Consider the following 19,083-nt stretch of genomic DNA (forward strand, 5'->3'; position numbering starts at 1 on the left):
ACATTTTTGTTTTTGTTTTTAAGGGAAAGCATTAACTTTTGAGCTACGTCCAGAATAGCATCATCTTCATGGGTATTCCCTACTCCTAGGATTTCAGAAAACCTTTGATAACTAATTGAGAAAATGCAGAAGATCTTGCAGACAGATGAAATTACCAATACACAAGCTTTTAGAAAAGGAAAGAGGAAAAGGACAGAGACAATGGACTCAGAAAATGCAAATAGTGACATGGATAAAGGACAGGTTGGTTTTTTTTACCTTGACTCAACTTTGTTATCTAGCTCAATCATAATTTCATGGTTTCTTTCATAATTTATTAGTGCTTCTCCCTCTTCTATTATTTAATTCTTTTCATTTCTTTATTCAATGGAGAAAATATAATTCTTATGTTCTTTTTCCTTTTAAAAATGTTTTGTAGAGACAGGGTCTCCCTGTGTTGCCCAGGCTGGTCTCAAATTCCTAGGCTTAAGTGATCCTCCCACGTCAGCCTCTCAAAGTGCTGGGATTACGGGTGTAAGCCACTGCACCATCTTATGTTCTCTTTTTAATGTTGAACAGTTGAGTTAGAAACATACTCAACAATTGACCTGCTTCTATTGTTCAAACTTTCCTTAATAGTCTGAGAAATTAAAGATCAGCAAACTGTCAGAAAATATTTTTTCCTCTCCCCAAATACTGAAGAAATTGGAATGCCTCATCTTTAAGACATACTGTTTGTTTTTCTTTTTTAGACCCCAGTTTGTGGCCCATCCTTATCACTGGTTTGGTCAGGGTGCCTTTCCTATTTTTATTTATTCATTTGTTCCTTCTAAATCTGAATTCCCCACTCCCATTCCCCTCCTATACTTTGGACAACCAATCAATATGTTTATTTCTGTATCTTTTTATTTGTGTGTTTTTGTAATACATATAATTGTGTATGTCTCTGTAATGTAGTGTTTTATTTCATATATTCTTAATTATTTAAATAAATATTACATTCTTAAAGTTTAAAATATTTTTTAAAGGTAAATGGTGAAAAGTCTCCCTCACATCCCTGTCTCCCACCTACCCTGTTCCTGCCACCAGCCTCCCAATATAAGTAATTACATTTATTGCTTTCTTGTTTATCGTTCCAGTGTTTCTTCATTCAAATAAATCAAATATGAATATACATTCTTATCCCTGTCTTTGGCACAAAACTAACCATATATATTGCTTTATACTTTCCTTTTTTACTTAATATATTTTGAAGGTATTTCCATTATTATACAGAGAGCTTTGTATTTTTTACAGCTCCATGTTATTGCACTGTGTGTATTCACCATCCTTTATTTAACTGGTTTCCTATGATAAATATCAGTTGTTTCTAATCCTTTTCTTACTATTTAATACAAACCACACAACACTGTACCACCTTATGTGTACATCATTTGATAGTACAGTGGTATTAAAATATAGACCTTAACCTGTTTCTGATTTTCAATTAGCACTGATTTTTTAAAATAAATTTTATTGTGTATATTTCAGGTATATAACATCACATTATAGGAAACATATAGATAGTAAGAAGGTTACTATAGTGAAGCAAATTAACATATCCATCACTCACAGTTACCCATTTTTAAAATTTTTGTGACAAGAGCAGATAAAATCTACACATGTTGCATGAATCCCAAACACAAAACAATTTTATTACCTATGGTCTTCGTGTGCTACGTTAGATCTCTAAACCTGTTTGTTCTGTGTGTCTGCTACTTCATATCCTCTGACTTACATCTCCTCATTTTCTCTCCTCTAAGCCCCATCTGCCCTGGTAACCACTGTTTTGTTCTCTATCTCTGAATATTGGAAAGTTTTTTTTAGATTCCAGATGTAAGTGAGATCATGCAATAATTTTCTTTCTGCATCTGGTTTACTTCACCTAACATAACATCCTCCAGCCTCATCTACATTGTGGCAAAGAGCAAGATCTTGTTCTTTTTTAGGGCTCAATGATATTCCATTTATAAATATATTAATTCTACCGTTTTTTAATCCATCCATTCATTGATGGACACTTTGCTTGTTTCCACACAATTAGCACTGTTTTTAATACCTATCTATATTGCTATATATACATCTGATCCATTGCTTCTAGCTCCTGCATAGCACCGTGTTTTATTTATCCTTTCCTCAGTGATGAATACCTAGACTGCTTCCAGCATCTTGCTACCACAAACAATGACAAAGTAAATATCCTTATACATGTCCTTTTAAGAAACTTTGTGAGGCCGGATGCAGTGGCTTACACCTATAATCCCAGCACTTTGAAAGGCTGAGGCAGGAGGATCACTTGAGCCCAGGAGTTTGTGACCAGCCTGGGCAACACAGGGAGACCCTCTCTCTACCAAAAAAATTTTAAAATTAATTGGGTGCAACTGCTTACACCTGTACTCCTAGCTACTTGGGAAGTTGGGGTGGGAGGATCGCTTGAGTCTAGGAGTTTCAGGCTGCAGTGAGCTGTGTTCCCATCACTGCACTTCAGACTGGGTGACAGAGCCAGACCTTGTCTCAAAAAGAAAAAAAGCAAAGAAAAAAGAAAAAAAAACTGTGTGACAATTTATCTGGGAAAAATACATAGGAGGGTGATTTATACCTTGTAAGTTATATGTTTATTTCTAGTTCATTTGACTAGATATTATAAAATTACTTTTCGAGAGTGTTCACATCAGTGTACGTGCCCAGCATCAGTGTTTAAGAGGTTCCTATATTTGTACTTCCCTACAACTGTTAGCATTAATATCCAAATTTCTAGTTTTTGCCAAATTGATGGGAGAAAATTATATCTCATTGTTTTAATCTGCTGATGCAGGTTTGGGGAAACTCAAGGATTGCTTGAGAGGTAAAAACAGTCACATGCTCTTGTAGGCTGGTATTGTGGCTTCTTTAGCAAAAACTTAATAGCTTTCTAAACCACTAATTTCTTTTTTGTTCCATTGAAATTCACTATAGCCAGAGATTTTATCTGATCATAGATTGTAAGCATGAAAACTGTTCTCTTCAATTATGGCATCTGTGTTCAGCCTCTTTTCTCTCCAATTTATGACAGTTATCTAAACACTATACAAAACAAAAAGCTTGAAGGAAACACCCTGCATCTGAAGCTTACCACGGGGCTGGATCCCATTATCTGGCAAGAACACTTAAAGAAAAGCTCTCGAGAAAGCCTTGAGGATACAGTCTTACCTTCTGCTATTTAGATATAAAAGTAATTGGCTTTTTCAAAACTTGAAGATTGAATATTACTGGACTCTCAGTTAATTTAAACTGCATGCTGCACTCAGAGAGCCTTCCATGTCTGCTTGCACACTGACCAGCACTGACAAGGAGTAGCTGATACATACCAGCATTGTTTTTCCAAGCTCAATAAGCTTGTGGTCTGCCTTCAAAGGTATTCCAGGTGACTGTTGTACCAAATATGCCCCAAGGTCTAACAAGAATCAATGGCTATCCAGCATGCCATGCCTGTGCGCTACCACCTGACCTCTCAGTAATTCAAATATATTTCAGGTTTTAGGTATTCGTACTTCTGGGTACTCAGTTTTGGACTAGTTATGATATATGTTGCAAAGGCTGTAAAATAGACCCAAATAACACAATAATGGCTTATACAGGATGAAGTTTATTTCCCTCTTACCTAATAGTAAGAGCAGTTTAGGGGTGCTATGGCAGCTCCACATGTTGAGTATCCCTCTTACCTTGTTGATCTACCTTCCTCAATACACAGCCTCTATTTCTAGGTCTAAGATGACTACCCTCCCCTCACTCTCCCATCATGCCTTCCCCTCTGCTAATAGAAGAAGGAGAATACAGGCAGAAGAAGGCATGCTTGTTCTTTTAAGGTTATCAACAAGTCAGTGGTCCAAAATACTCCTGCTCATATCCTATTGGAGGGAATTTAGTCATATAGTCACACTGAGCCGCGTGGGAGTCAGGGAAATGAAGCCTTTAGCTGACAACTATGAGCCCAGCTAAAACCTTTATTGTACTATACAAGAATGGTAGAACAGACACCGGGAGATAGCTAGCAGTCTCTGCACTGTCCATTTTTCTATTAGGTTTTTGTTTTCTGTTCGTTTTCTTGGTTTATTCTGATGGATTTCCTGTTCTGTCAATTCTTATTGATTTGCACTAATACCTTGTCTATTGTAGAAATTAGTCTCTTATGGTTTGAGATATTACAAATATATTCTCCCAATCTAATATGTGTCTGTTAACTTCATTTCCTTCCATTGATGCTTACAAATGGATTTCTTTTGCCTGATGTCTTTTCCCTCTTGTAGCAACTTGCTAAAACTTGCTAACAAGAACTAGACCATAGATACTAATTACTACTAATAGAATTATGGTATCAATAGGCTATCTTCAGTTTTTAAAAATTTCTTATTTCTATTTAATCAATACATAATTTTTTCTTTAAGATTTATACATTTAACGTGGGTATAGCTATTTGCCTACTTCTGATATTAGTAATTTTCATCACTATAAGATGTATTACATATGTATATATATACAAACACGTATATAACAATGAAATATACAAACATATACATGTATTTGTACCTTTATAAAATAAAGGTGAGGGCCAGGTATGGTGACTCGCACCTATAATCCCAGCTACTCGGGAGGCTAAGGCAGGAGGACTGCTTGAGTCCAGGAGTTCGAGGCTGCAGTGAGCTAAAATTGTGTCACTGCACTCCAGCCCAGGCAAAAGAGCAAGACCTGTTTCCAGAAAATAATAATAATAAATAAATAAAATAAAATAAAGGTTGAATGTAAATGCTGCAAATCATATAAAAATGTAGCTGTGTTTTCTATAACTGATCTCATCTGGCTTTCAAGTCTCTATGCTTGATTGATAAGACAATAAAAAGCTTAAACTTGTTGATTCATTTTCTAGTGTAAAACAGTCTTTTTGAGTTATTATTATTTAAGTCACTTCAGGATTTAAGCCTCAATGAATTCTAAATTCTTCCCCTCCTCCACCTTCTTTTCTTGGGAAGTGAACCAAGTCTTTCGAAGTCTTGCACTCAGCCTCTGGGGAAAGATATCTGATCTTTTACTGAGGTTTTAACTTCCCTGCCTTGTTTCAGGGTGTCCCTTGGTGTTACTGTTGAGCCAATCCTTACAGGTCCATTGGGGATTGTATTGGTAGCTGCTGCTGAAATTTGCCATCCTGGCACACACTGCCATCTTCTATAATGTTCTGGCACCTTGTGGCCTCTCTGTCTAGATATTAAGCTGTTTGTGTTTCTTTTCTTTTTTTTTTTTTTTTTTTTTTTTTTGAGACAGACTCTTGCTGTATCACCCAGGCTGGAGTGCAGTGGCATGATCTCTGCTCACTTCAACTTCCACCTCCTGGGTTTTCAAACAATTCTCGTGCTTCGGCCTCCCAAGTAGCTGGGATTACAGGCATGAGCCACCACGCCTGGCTAATTTTTTTGTATTTTTAGTAGAGACGAGGTTTCACCATATTGGCCAGGCTGGTCTTGAACTCCTGACCTCAACTGATCTGCCCACCTCCGCCTCCCAAAGTACTGGGATTACAGTCATGAGCCACTGTGCCCAGCCAGCTGTTTATATTTCATTAGTTCCTCCAGAACTTACCTATTCCCTAACTAGGATACAAGCACATTTGGATTCTCCAGCTGTTTTGCATGAGCTCTGGGAAATCTGGATGTTGTCTCTGGCCCATTTATCTGGACACCAATTTGGCCATTTCCAATCTATGGCCCGGAGAGACACCATGTTGCCCTGATGCTGAACATGAGGACTCTTTAGGGAAGAATGCACTAAGCAAGGAGCCAGCCTGCTGTTCTGGGATTGCCCCCATTTATCTGTATGTCTCTATCATATACCCCCACCCGGAGATTCATCCCCTTTCCCCCTAAAGGGCAGGGGCAAGAAGAGCAAAGACATTTAAATAAGGTTTCATGCTAATCAAGTTCTTATTGCCCAGGCTCCTCCTCCATGCACCAGAATGTCTTTTCTTTTACTGGGCAGTAGAGGCTTTCTTTATGTTATATCTTTGCTTCTTCTACTCTCAGGTTAATTCTTTAAAATTTTATACAACAAACTTCTAGGTTTGTATCCTTATAAATTCCACTCTGTACTCCAATTTTCCAGATTTGGATATATATATACACATATATATGCCAGTTTGGTGGTTTCAGAAAATCCTTTTGTCTCAACACAGCTTGAATGTTACAACTTATAAGCATATGTTTTCAAATAATTGTCTTGCTATTGCCCTTTAAAACTATTTTTTAAACTAAAAGGTAAATGTGAATGCTTTTTTCCTTTTTTCTTTCTTTTTTTTTTTTTTTTTTTGAGACAGATTCTTGCTCTGTTGCCCAGACTGGAGTGCAATGGCATGATCTCGGCTCATTGCAACCTCCGCCTCCTGGGTTCAAGGGATTCTTCTGCCTCAGCCTCCCAGGTAGCTGGGACTACAGGTGCATGCCATCAGGCCTGGCTAATTTTTTGTATTTTTAGTTGAGACGGGGTTTCACCATGTTAGCCAGGATGGTCTCGATTTCCTGACCTCATGATCCGCCAGCCACGGCCTCCCAAAATGCTGAGATTACAGGCGTGAGCCACCACACCCAGCCGTGAATGCTTTTTTTCAGCTGAATCTGCTCTCTACCTTCTCTGATGCAATAAGCCCCAAAATTGACCTAATAGCATAGTCTCAGTCAGAAGGTTGTGAATGGGAAATACGAAGAGAAATGAAGAAAGGAGAAGAATTACAAAGAAGGAAACCATGTTGTACACTAACATGATAAAAATGAGTATTGAATGTTTACTATGTGCAATGCAATATGAAAGATGTTCTCTATATATTGCCTCATGTCAACTTTTATTTTTTACTTAAAAAATACAATGATCTCCAATAAAGCTGCTGCTTATCCCAAGACCTAAAACATTACTAAAACTCATAACTTCCTACAGACTCCTCACCTACCCCATTCCCTGCCTGCCTCATTCTAGAGGTAATCGTATTCAATTTTGTTTAATTTACTTGTGTTTTAATAGTTTTATAGGCTGGGCGTGGTGGCTCATGCCTGTAATCCCAGCACTTTGGGAGTCCGAGGTGGGCAGATGACTTGAGGTCAGGAGTTTGAAACCAGCCTGGGCAATATGGCAGAACCTTTTCTCTACTAAATGTACAAAAAAATTAGCTGGGCATGCTGACGCGTGCCTGAAATCCCAGCTACTCAAGAGGCTGAGGCAGGAGAATCACTTGAACCAGGGAGGTGGAGGTTGCAGTGAGCCGAGATCATGCCACTGCACTCCATCCTGGGAGACAGAGTGAGATTCCATCTCAAAAAGTAAATAAATAAATAAATAATAACAATAATAGTTTTATAAAAATATATACACAACTATAATGTAGTCTCATTATACATTTCTATATAAATATATATTATGGATTATATATCATGTGATATATAATCTATATTTATCTAGATAATGTATCATTAGTTTTATCTGTTCTTAAACTTTACATAAAGTATACCATATTGTTTACTTCTGGAACTTGCATTTCTTACTCAACATTTTACTGAAATTAATTCATTTTGGCTATAATTTATTCACTATCAATGCTGTATAATATCCCAACTTGTAACTAACACAACTCATTTACCCATTGTCCTATCAATGGGAATTTGGGCTGTTTTCAGGTTTTCACCATTATGAACAACAGTGTTATGGAAAGTCTTAGACTACAAATACTGAAAGTTTCTCTTATGTACAGACCTAGAAATCAATTGCAAGATCAGAGGGTAGGTAAATGGTAAACTTTACAAGATAATGTCAAATGCTTTCCAGAGTAGTTCTGCCAATTTACATTCCCACCAGAAATATGAGGAAATTCCATTGATCTACATCTACTCTATGCTTTTGTCAAGCTCATTCATATTTTTGCCCCAAATGATATCTTGTTATCATGTTGATCTTCTTTTCCCTAGTTGTTAATGAGGTTGAGCATCCTTTTGTATATTTATAAGCCCTATGGGTTTTCTGTTCTGTAAAATGTTTGTTCATGTCTTCTGCCTATTTTCTATTGAATTGCTGGCTTCTTTTTCCTTACTGATTTGTCACTTAACAGTATTGCAAATATACACCAGTTGTGATGTGTTTTTTCACTTTCTTTAATGTGCCTTAATGAAGAAAGTTTCTTAATTTTAATTTAGCTGAATTTGTTAGTCTTTTCTATTATGATCAATGATTTTATGCCTAAGAAATTCTTTCCTGCCCCGAGTTCAAAATACCTGCACTTACATTTTCTTGCAAAACTTAAACTTTTGTTTTTGATGTTTAAATTCTTAATCCATCTGAAGTTGTGTGTGTGCATGTGTGTATGTGTGTATGTAATAAGAGATCCATTTCCTTTCATTTTTTTTTCCAAATGGTTAACCAGTTTCTTCAAGCTTTATTTGTTGAACAGATCCCATTTCTGCAGTAAGCTGCCATGCCTTCTCTACCATGTCAAAGTTCTTCATCTGCATGCCTCTATTTTGGGCCACTCGCTTCTTTTTTTATTTTTTGGACAGGGTCTCGCTTTGTCTTCCAGGCTGTGATGTGATCATGGCTCACCACAGCCTCAACCTACCAAGCTCAAGCAATCCTACCATCTCAGCCCCCCGAGTAACCAGGACTACAGGTGTGCACCACCACGACTGGATAATTTTTGTATTTTTTGTAGAAACAGGGTTTTGCCACATTCCCCAGGCTGGTCTTGAACTTCTGCGCTGAAGAGATCTGCCTGCCTCAGCCTCCCAAAGTGCTGGGATTACAGGCATGAGCCACCATACCCAGCCTCAGGCCACTTTCTTCTATTTCTTGGTCATATTGTCTATCCCTGAACCAGCACCCTACGGTTTTCTAGATTTTTAATAAGCCTTTGTATTTGTGAGGAAACACCCTGCTTCTTATACTTCTTTAGCATTGCTTTGGATATTCTTGGCCTTTTGTTCTTCCATATAAATTTTAAAACCAATTTATTAGGTTACCAAAATGTCTTCTGAGATGTTTATTGAATTTATATTAATTCCATGGCTCAATTTTGGCATAATCAATTTTTTAAAAAAATTAAGGATCCTGCAGGAGTCAGACAATCTTGAGATCTCTTCCAAGCTCCAGCGTTTACTGGATGCATGACCTTTAACAAATGACAGTATCTCTGAATCTATTCTCTTCATTTGTAAAGTGGGCATTTCATATGAAGGTACAGGTAAAGTACCTACAACACCACTAAATACCTGGTGGACACTCAACAAATAATTTTTATCATTTTCACCAATAATATTGCAATCTAATGAAAACAATATTACTTGTAAATAATGAACCATGATTATGGTTACACAATAAATTGATAATTGAAAAAACTGCAAACATTTAAAAATAAATTAATTAAGCCTTCTTATGTCTGAATACGATGTCTCTCTACATTAATTTAGATTATCTTTGATAGCTTTCAGTCAAGTTTGTTTTTTACTTCTTTCTTAAAGCTCTTGCAAATCTTTTGTTGTGTGTCAATGACATCTGTTCTCAGGATTTAAACATAAATACAGAATATTTAGGCTCTAGAGATTGAAAACTGTCAAGAGAATCTATACAAATTTACTTTCTGGAGTTTTTTTTTTTTTAATTTATACATTGTTTTTGAGACAGGGTATCCCTCTGTCACCCAGGGTGGAGTGCAGTGGTACCATCTCGGCTTACTGCAGCCTCTACCTCCCTTTAATCAGGTGATCATCCAGAATAGCTGGACAACAGGCATGTGCCACCACGCCTGGCTAATTTTTATATTTTTTGTAGAGACAGGGTTTCACCACATTGCCCAGGCTGTCTTGACCCCCTGGGCTCAAGTGATCCACCCTCCTTGGTCTCCCAAAGTGCTGGGATTACAGGTGTGAGCCACCGCAGCCAGCCACTTTCTGGAGATTTTTAAGAAACATTTTAGGGAAGTGTAATATATATACAGAAGAATACACATATAAAAAATGTGTAGCTTGATTATCACACAATGAACACACCCATATAAAAAATAAAACCTCACCAGCACCCCAAAGATTCCCTCACGTCCCCTGTCAGCTACTACCCCACACTCCCCTCCACAGGTACTTCTTGTCCTTCTAATAAATAGTAACCTTTTGAACACTATGTTATGAATTGTTTGTAGCTGGCACATAGAAGCACTAACTCTGGTATAGCCTGCCATCTTGTTAAGCTTTTCTATTTATTAAATCATTTGTCTGTGTGTATTCACAGGCGAAAGAAATAAGGTTCATATGGTGAGGCATTCTGCTCAAATCCGGGCTGTATATCAGAGAAGACCAGATATGAATGGTGGTCTTGTTGATTTTATTCTGTTTTGCTAATTTTCTACTTTGTATTTTTCACTGAAGTTAGGCAGAAATTCAGAATCCTGGTTTCTGTTTCTCAAGAGGCATATGTGCATGAAACTTTGTCCTGCCCTTATTTTGAGTTCCTCTGCCCGCTGGAGGACAAAGCTGGGGCTAGATCAGCAGCAGGAAGTGCCTGTGAGAACAAGAAATTTGTAGTCCCAACAACGTGCAATGGTTAACCAGAGATAAACCATTAAAGATGCTATGAGGCTTCTTTTATTGTGCCTGCCTTCTATTTTAGAGACACCCATATTCGAGAAATGCCTTTCTGCCTGGTGAAAGCTCCAGTGAGGATGAAGAGCCTTTAGCAGAATTGTCAAAGGAAGAATTGTGCGCCAAAATAAAAAGCCTGAAAGAAAAACTAACAAACACCCGGAAAGAAAACAGCCGACTTCGACAGTCTTTGGTCATGCTTCAAGGTAAACTTTGAGAAAATTGACATTTTAGATAAAAGGGAAAGTATATGATCAGTGGAAAGTATTGCAAATTAGCTGTCAAGAATGAAAAAGAAAATCCACACCTCTGAGAGCTCAAAAAATCACAGTTTTAGAAAAAAATCACTGATTATATAATTTAAATACAGAAGCACTCTATTGAAGGATCTAGCTTATGGCTTGAAAATTTTTAGATTCTCCTACAAAATACTGAATATTATATTCATTTAATAGTTTTTAAGAGATTATTTATTGAGCATTTAATATACACGACTCACAGTGCTAAGCCCTAGAGACAAAAGATTATTAAGACAGAGCAAATATGTTAAGGTACTCATGGTGTACTTAGGTCACCCCTGTCTGCTAGGGAAATCTCTAGAAAATGGAGCTTATTGTGATTCTTCATGAAATCACTGGAATTAGAGTCCATATAGTACATTTTCATTTTTTTCTGTTGGGAAGAGTGTCTTGGGAAAATAATAAAAATAATAGCATTCCACTGGAAACATATAAAGAAGAAACATCATCACAAAATACTCCAGTGGCTGGAAAAAAAAATGAAAAAAGGAGAAAGACAGCATAAGCAAATTAAAAACTACTTGGCTTAATGCCTTTTTGTAGGATCCTATGTGATGTCATGTGTTTATTTTTTCAAAAATTATGCTTTCCATTTGTAGTTAAGCAATATACATTTTTATACAGCTGAATATTTTATAATAAGGATACTATGTTGGCAGCACTCAGTTGTAAAACAGTAAATACACAGAACACTTTGAAAATAAGTCCTTCCAGTTGCTGTGTACGGAATGAGTACAAGTGGTACAAGAAAATGAGGCAGAACCACCAGAAAGGCCATACAATTGTCCAGTCTCACATGGTAGCAACCTACCCTAGAACAATGGCTTATGAAAATAAAGAGAGGGGTTCACAATGCATTTGGAGACAGAATAGTAATAAGAGACAGAACACGGTGATGAATGAGGTTGAGAGTAATGATTCACATCCTTTCCTAAGAATATTTGTTAAAGGCTTCATACTTTTAAGTAGAAATAGCCACATGTAAGTAGATAGATGTTATTCAATTGACAAGGCATTACCTCTTTATTTCTTCACTTCATTTTTTTATTTGTTTGTTTTTTAGAAACAGGGTCTTGCTCTGTTGCCCAGGATGGAGTGCAGTGGTGAGATCATAGCTTACTGCAACCTCAAACTCCTAAGCCTAAGCAACCCTCCTGCCTCAGCCTCCTGAGTAGCTAGGACTTTTGGCATGCACCACCACACCCGACTAATTTTTTAAATTTTTCATAGAGATGGGGGTCACGCTGTGTTACCCAGGCTGGTTTCGAACTCCTGGCCTCAAGCCATCCTCGTACTTTGGCCTCCCAAAGTGCTGGGATTACAGGTGTGAGCCACCGTACCTGGCCTTATTTCTTCATTTTAAATATTATGTTTTTAAAACTGATGTTTTCTTTTGACTAGTTTTTTGTGATTTCCAAAGAATACATAATACCCATTTTTATATAATCTCTTCCAGAACTTAGCATAGGATGAAAAGCTAGTTTATAAAATTAGCATGAATTGCTAGTTAAAAGCATTAATCTTGGCCGGGCGCGGTGGCTCACGCCTGTAATTCCAGCACTTTGGGAGGCAGAGGCAGGTGGATCAAGAGGTCAGGAGATCAAGACCATCCAGGCTAACACTGTGAAACCCCATCTCTACTAAAAATAGAAAAAATTAGCCAGGCGTGGTGGGTGGCACCTGTAGTCCCAGCTACTGGAAGGCTGAGGCAGGAGAATGGCATGAACCTGGGAGGCGGAGCTTGCAGTGAGCCGAGATCATGCCACTGCACTCCAGCCCGGGCGACAGAGCGAGACTCTATCTCAAAAAAAAAAAGAAAAAAAAAAAAGCGTTAATCTTGGAGCTGTAGACCTTGGTGTGAAGCTCGACTTTGCTGTAAAACTTTGGCCATATTATTTCACTGTGCCTTTATCCCCCACTAAGGTTTCCTCATCCAAAAAGCAGAGGAAGGCAATATATGATTTCCTTGTTGCTATGAGAATTCAATGAGCTAATTAGTAGAAATGCTTTACCTAGTGCCTGGCACAAAAGAAGAACTCAGTAATGGTAGTTATTATTGTTATTATACATTTTTATTGACACCTGACACATAATCCATCCCCCAAAAAACTGTAGGCTAAATTTCATTATAAATATAGAAGAGAAAATTTTAAATAAAGAGCGCCAATCAGCTTCAATAGCATATAAAAATAATCACTTACTATGACCAGTTTCTTCTCTCTCCCACGCTCCAAATTGCCATTTCATTTTCTTCTCTTTCTACCAGTTCCCAGTCTTCTTAATTCTCAGTTGATGGCTTTACTTCTTACTTCTCTGAGAGGTGGAAGGATATGAAGCCACTGCCATCTCCCTGCACCTGTGCTTCTGTGCCCCCTTTACTTCCTATTATTCATGAATAACCTATCCTTGTGAGTCTCAATCTCCTTCAGTGCACCAGATCCCATCCCCTTTTTTGTAATCAGTATATTGCTCCAGAGATTCTGCCCTGTCTCCTGCAAGATCAAGTTTTCCTTCTCTAATGAATCATTCCCATTAGTATCAAACATACTATTATTTCTCCCATTAAAAAAAAAAAAAACCTCACTTTCAGACCATTTGTTTCTCTACCTTCTATTTTTCTTCCTCTTATGGGAAAACTCCTCAAAAGTCTTGACTATACACACTCTATTCAGTTTCCTCCCTGCTATTCTTTCTGGATCCCACTCCAATTAGATCCTTTAATTTCATCGTAATTTCTCATCTCATGATCATCAGTCATCTCCATGTATTAGCTAGCTAGGGCTGCAGTGACAAAGTACCACAAACTAGGTGGCTTAAACCACAGAAATTTATTCTGTCACCTGTCTGGAGTTTGGAATTACAAAATCAAGGTGTCAGCAGGGCCATACTCCCCCTGCAGGTGCTAGGAATAATCTGTTCAGGTTTCTCTCCTAGCCTGATTGTTCCTTGGATAAATCAGCATAACCCCAATCTTCACAGGATGTTCTCCTTGTGTGCTTCTCTCTCTGTGTCTAAACCTCTCCCTTTTTATAAGAACACCAGTCTCATTATATTAGGGCCCACCCTAATGACCACATTTCAACTCGATTACATCTGTAAAAACCCTATGTCCAAATAAGGTCACATTCTGAGGTAATAGGGGTTAGTCTTCCGACACATCTTTTTGGGGGACACAGTTCAATCATGATATTCTGCATTGCTAACCACAATAGTCATTTATCACTTGTCATCTTAAGTGCCCTGTTACCAGCATTTTGACACATTTGGACAACTCTCCATCCTTGAAAAAGGTCCTTTGCTGCTTTCCAGGATACCAAAATCACCAGCCTTCCTCCTATATTGCTGGTCTTTCCATCTTATTCCATTTAGCTGATTCATTGTCTCGTCCTCTAAATATTTTATGAGTCCCCTGGCTCAGTACTAGGACTTTTTTCTTTTCTATCTGCATTCATTCTCTAGATGACCGTCTCCAATAATATGGTGTAAATATCCATCAGTGAGGCTGGGCACAGTGGCTCACACCTGTAATCCAGCTCTTTGGGAGGCCAAAGCGGGTGGATCACTTGAGACCAGCAGTTTGAGACCAACCTGGGCAACGTGACAAAACTCCATCTCTACTCAAAATACAAAAATTAGCCAGGCATGGTGTTGCGCGCCTATGGTCCCAGCTACCCGGGAGGCTGAGGCACGAGAATTGCTTGAACCCGGGAGGTTGAGGTGGCAGTGAGCTGAGATTACACCACTGCACTCCAGCCTGAGCGACACAGCGAGACTCTGTCAAAAACAAACAAACAAGAAAAACAAAACAAACAAAAAAACACAAAAATCAATGAGCTGTGATTGTCAGAGTTCTATTTCCTGCCTGGGCCTCTCTAACTCATTGTCTAACTGCATGCTTAACATGACTGATAGGCTAACATGTTTCAAACCACATTCCTCACCTCCTTCAACCTGTTTCTTTCTTCCTCATCTTAGCTAATGTTAACTTCATTGTTCAAGTTCCTTAAACCAGAAACTATGATGTTATCTTCATGTTATCTTCTATTTCTGTATTTATTTTACACCCCACACTCAGTCCATTAGCAAATCCCACTAGCTTTGCCTTCAAAATATTTCTGAAACTCAATCCCTTTTACCACTCCTACTGCTGCTACTCTGGTCCTAGCCACCATTACCTCTCATCTATATAATTAAGGTGGCATTGTAACTTGCATCCCTACTTCTGTTCTTGCTCCTATGAGGTCTATTCTCAACACAGCAGTGAGAATGATTCTGTTAAATGTTAATCAGTTCCTATCCTCCTGTGCTTAAAACTCTCCAGTGGATTCGTACCTCACTCAGCATAAAAACTAAAGTCTTTTTATGATCTTTGGCTCCTTACATGATCTGGCCACCTCCCCTCCACTTACTTCTCTTGCCTTCTTTTCTACTCTTCATCCTCTCCTTCTCTGTGATCCAGACACACTGGACCACTTACTTTCCCTCCAAAGACATCAGGCATGATCTTGTCTTTAGTGTCTTTGTGCTTTCCATCACCTCTGCCTAGAATGTTCTGCCTCCAGTTATCCATATGCCTTGAACCCCCATTTCTTTCAGATCTTCACTGCTAATTCATCTTTTCCATGATCTTCCTCCCATCTAAAATTTCAACCTTTCATCTCCCAGTTTTTATTCTCCTCCCCTGTTTTGTTTCCTTTTTGGCACTTGCAACTCTGTGTAATCTATTATGTATTTAATATTGTCCATCTCCCCATCTCCCCACCACATACACACACACTAGAATTTAACCCTAGAAACTAAGTGGTAAAGTTGGCAATTGACTAGACTTCTGGCAACAGAAGTCAGGAACTGCCTACTGCCACTGCAGTGTTCATTTCTGCATTTATTCATTTTATTTATTTATTTTTTGAGACGGAGTCTCACTCTGTCGCCCAGACTACGGTGCAGTGGCACAATCTCGGCTCACTGCAAGCTCCGCCTCCCAGGTTCACGCCATTCTCCTGCCTCAGCCTCCTGAGTAGCTGGGACTACAGTTGCCCGCCACCACGCCTGGCTAATTTTTTGTATTTTTAGTAGAGACGAGGTTTCACGCATTAGCCAGGATGGTCTTGATCTCCTGACCTCGTGATCCACCCACCTCGGCCTCCAAAAGTGCTGGGATTACAGGCGCGAGCTACCGCGCCTGGCCCATTTATTCATTTAGTAAATATTTATAAAGTCCCTACTATGTGAAAGGGGCTATTCTAAATACCGAGAAAACTCAATGAACAAAACAAAGATTCCTGCTTTCACAGAGCGTGTGTGTGGGGGTGGGGGGTGGGGGCGGCAAGAGGCATCTGGGTGGTTAAAAAACATACAAAAGATAATTCAGTAAATTATATAATATGTTGAATGGTGAAAGGTGCTATGGAAAAAATAGAGGCTGCAAAAAAAGATTACGTTTTGAGGGAGAGGGAGTGGTTTACAATGTTAACGGCAGGTTTATAGCAGGCCTTCTTGTAAAGCTGCAGTTGGGAACTAGGAAGATAACAGAGAGTTGAAATCTCTTCTATAATACTATTAAGAAAGGGGTCTAAGGGAAGACTATATGCTGATTATTTACTTTGTTTGCAATAATGTTCCTAACTCTTTAAGAATCAGGGCTGTTTCTGTGTTTGTAAAGCCTGCTAACTAAGAAAAATGGCAGAATGAATATGCTATTCTAGACATTCAGGATGGCAAACGTGTGTGTGTGCTATGTGTGTGTGTGTTAAGCATTTAATACATATCTTGTGCACTACAACTAACCAGCACAATAGGATGTGAAAGAAAATAAGTGATATATCTGTTGTATAGATAGGTATTAAATTGTCAGTATTTATCATGTGTACACCTAGGATAAACAAAGCATCAGCCAAAAACTTGACTCTCGTAAGTAATGAGATTTTAGTAAAGAATGAAAAATCAATGTTTTTAGACTCCAAAAAAATCAACTGAAAATGGATTAAGGCCAGAAACTATGGAACTTCTAGAAGAAAACATTGGGAATGCTTCATGACATTGGTCTGGGAAAGGATTTTTTTTAATAAGACCCCAAGAGCATAGGCAACAAAAGCAAAAAAAAAAAAGAAAGAAAGAAAAAAAAAGGCAAATAGAATCACATCAAACCAAAAGGCTTCTACACAACAAAGGAAACAATCAACAGAGTGAAGAGACAACCTCCGAAATGGAGAAAATGTTTGCAAACTCTGCATCTGACACGGGGTTAATATCCAGAAAATATAGGGAACTCAAACAACCCAATAGCAAAAAATCAAATAATTCTGTTTAAAAATGGGCTAGAAAATTGCTGGGTTCATCAGCCCACTCTGCTGAAGCCATGGTGCAGCAGTTTCCTCTCTGCTTCACTCACAGGACCCAGGCAGGTGTCCAGGCATTAGGAGCACCCCCTCACCTGGTTCAGCAGCCTGAGTTGCTCCCCACCCTTCTTGGGCATAAATCTTGGTGCAGTGGGACTCTCTCCACTCCATGCCCAGGCAGATCTCCAGGTATTCAGAGCACTTGCTCATGTGGATCAGGAGCTTGATTCACCCCACCCTTTCTGTACAGAGATTCATGGAGATTCTGTACAGTGATGGCATGGAGGCCGTCTCTGCTTCATGCCCAGGCAGATCTCCAGGCATTTGGAGCACTTGCTCAGCTGGTTCAGCAGCCTGAGCTGCCCCACCCTTCTTGTGCAGAGAACCAGGTGCAGGGGGATCCTCACTGCTCCACATTCAAGCAGATCTCCAAGCATCTATTGCACTCACTCTCCTGGATTAGTTTAGGCCACGTTCCTCATGCCTGTGCAAAGAGCTTGGGGACAAGGAGATTTCCCAGCTCCACAACTAGGCACACCTCTGGGCGCTTGGTGGCCACCCACTGGATTCCCCCTCAGTGCTGACGCTTGTGCCTGCTATCAGGGGACCTGTAGGTGGACCTGTCCATCCAGCCCTGCCCATTTTGGTCCCTCCTTCCCCTGCAGCTAAGCAGAGAGCACAGACCACTGTGTACTCCACCAATCAGCCCATTGACTGAGACCACAGAGAACTTCTCTCAGTAAAACAAGGATCAAGTCTATACCCAGCCACTTTGGTTGCAGCCAGCTCTTACCTATAAGTGCCATGTACTAGTCTGTAGGTCAAACTGCATGGCCCAATATAAAACCTGCCAACAGAAGTGCATAGACCTGGCCGCCCATTGTCTGGGATGTGAAGAGCGCCTCTGCCCGGCCTCCCCGTCTAGGAAGCGAGCGCCTCTGCCCGGCTGCCCCGTCTGGGATGTGAGGAGCGCCTCTGCCCTGCTGCCCCGTCTGGGAAGTGAGGAGTGCCTCTGCCCGGCCGCCCCGTCTGGGAGGTGTACCAAACAGCTCCGAAGAGACAGCGACCATCGAGAACGGGCCATGGTGACGATGGCTGTTTTGTCGAAAAGAAAAGGGGGAAATGTGGGGAAAGCAAAGAGAGATCAGATTGTTACTGTGTCTGTGTAGAAAGAAGTAGACATAGGAGACTCCATTTTGTTCTGTACTAAGAAAAATTCTTCTGCCTTGGGATGCTGTTAATCTATAACCTTACCCCTAACCACGTGCTCTCTGAAACATGTGCTGTGTTAACTCAGGGTTAAATGGATTAAGGGTGGTGCAAGATGTGCTTTGTTAAACAGATGCTTGAAGGCAGCATGCTCTTTAAGAGTCATCACCACTCCCTAATCTCAAGTACCCAGGGACGCAAACACTGCTGAAGGCTGCAGGGACCTCTGCCTAGGAAAACCAGAGACCTTTGTTCTCGTGTTTATCTGCTGACCTTCTCTCCACTATTATCCTATGACCCTGCCACATCCCCCTCTCCGAGAAACACCCAAGAATGATCAATAAATACTAAAAAAAAAAAAAAAAAAGTAGGAGTTGACCCTTTCCAAAATCTGGAGTTGGGATGGGCATTAGTGGTTTGGAGAGGAAAGAGCAGGTGAGCAGGTGTGTTGTGGCTGGGAGGCGATTCCTTTCAGCACCTTGGGTGATGTCTGAGGCCATACCCACTTTCTGTGCTAGTTTTGGGATTATGATGATTAACCCACACTCCCTTTGTTCCTCCCATGTAAGCTGGATTCTTGGGCATTCA

General features: G+C 39.5%; 1 protein-coding gene across 11 annotated transcripts in view; it reads left to right on the forward strand.

The window, feature by feature from the left end:
• The window catches only part of BEND6 (BEN domain containing 6), a 72,281-nt gene that overhangs the window by 26,796 nt on the left and 26,402 nt on the right, over positions 1-19,083 (forward strand). For 9 of the 11 annotated variants that reach the window (XM_004044235.5, XM_055391872.2, XM_055391873.2 and 6 more), the window contains 2 exons: positions 24-243; positions 10,678-10,855. In XM_004044235.5, coding sequence (XP_004044283.1) covers positions 124-243; positions 10,678-10,855 — 298 coding nt within the window. In that variant the 5' untranslated portion in view covers positions 24-123. The remainder of the gene's footprint in view (positions 1-23; positions 244-10,677; positions 10,856-19,083) is intronic. The other 2 variants (XM_063707677.1, XM_055391871.2) reach the window with 2 other exon arrangements.

This window comes from Gorilla gorilla, chromosome 5 (genome assembly GCF_029281585.2).
Source record: "Gorilla gorilla gorilla isolate KB3781 chromosome 5, NHGRI_mGorGor1-v2.1_pri, whole genome shotgun sequence".
NCBI classification, from domain to species: domain Eukaryota; kingdom Metazoa; phylum Chordata; class Mammalia; order Primates; family Hominidae; genus Gorilla; species Gorilla gorilla.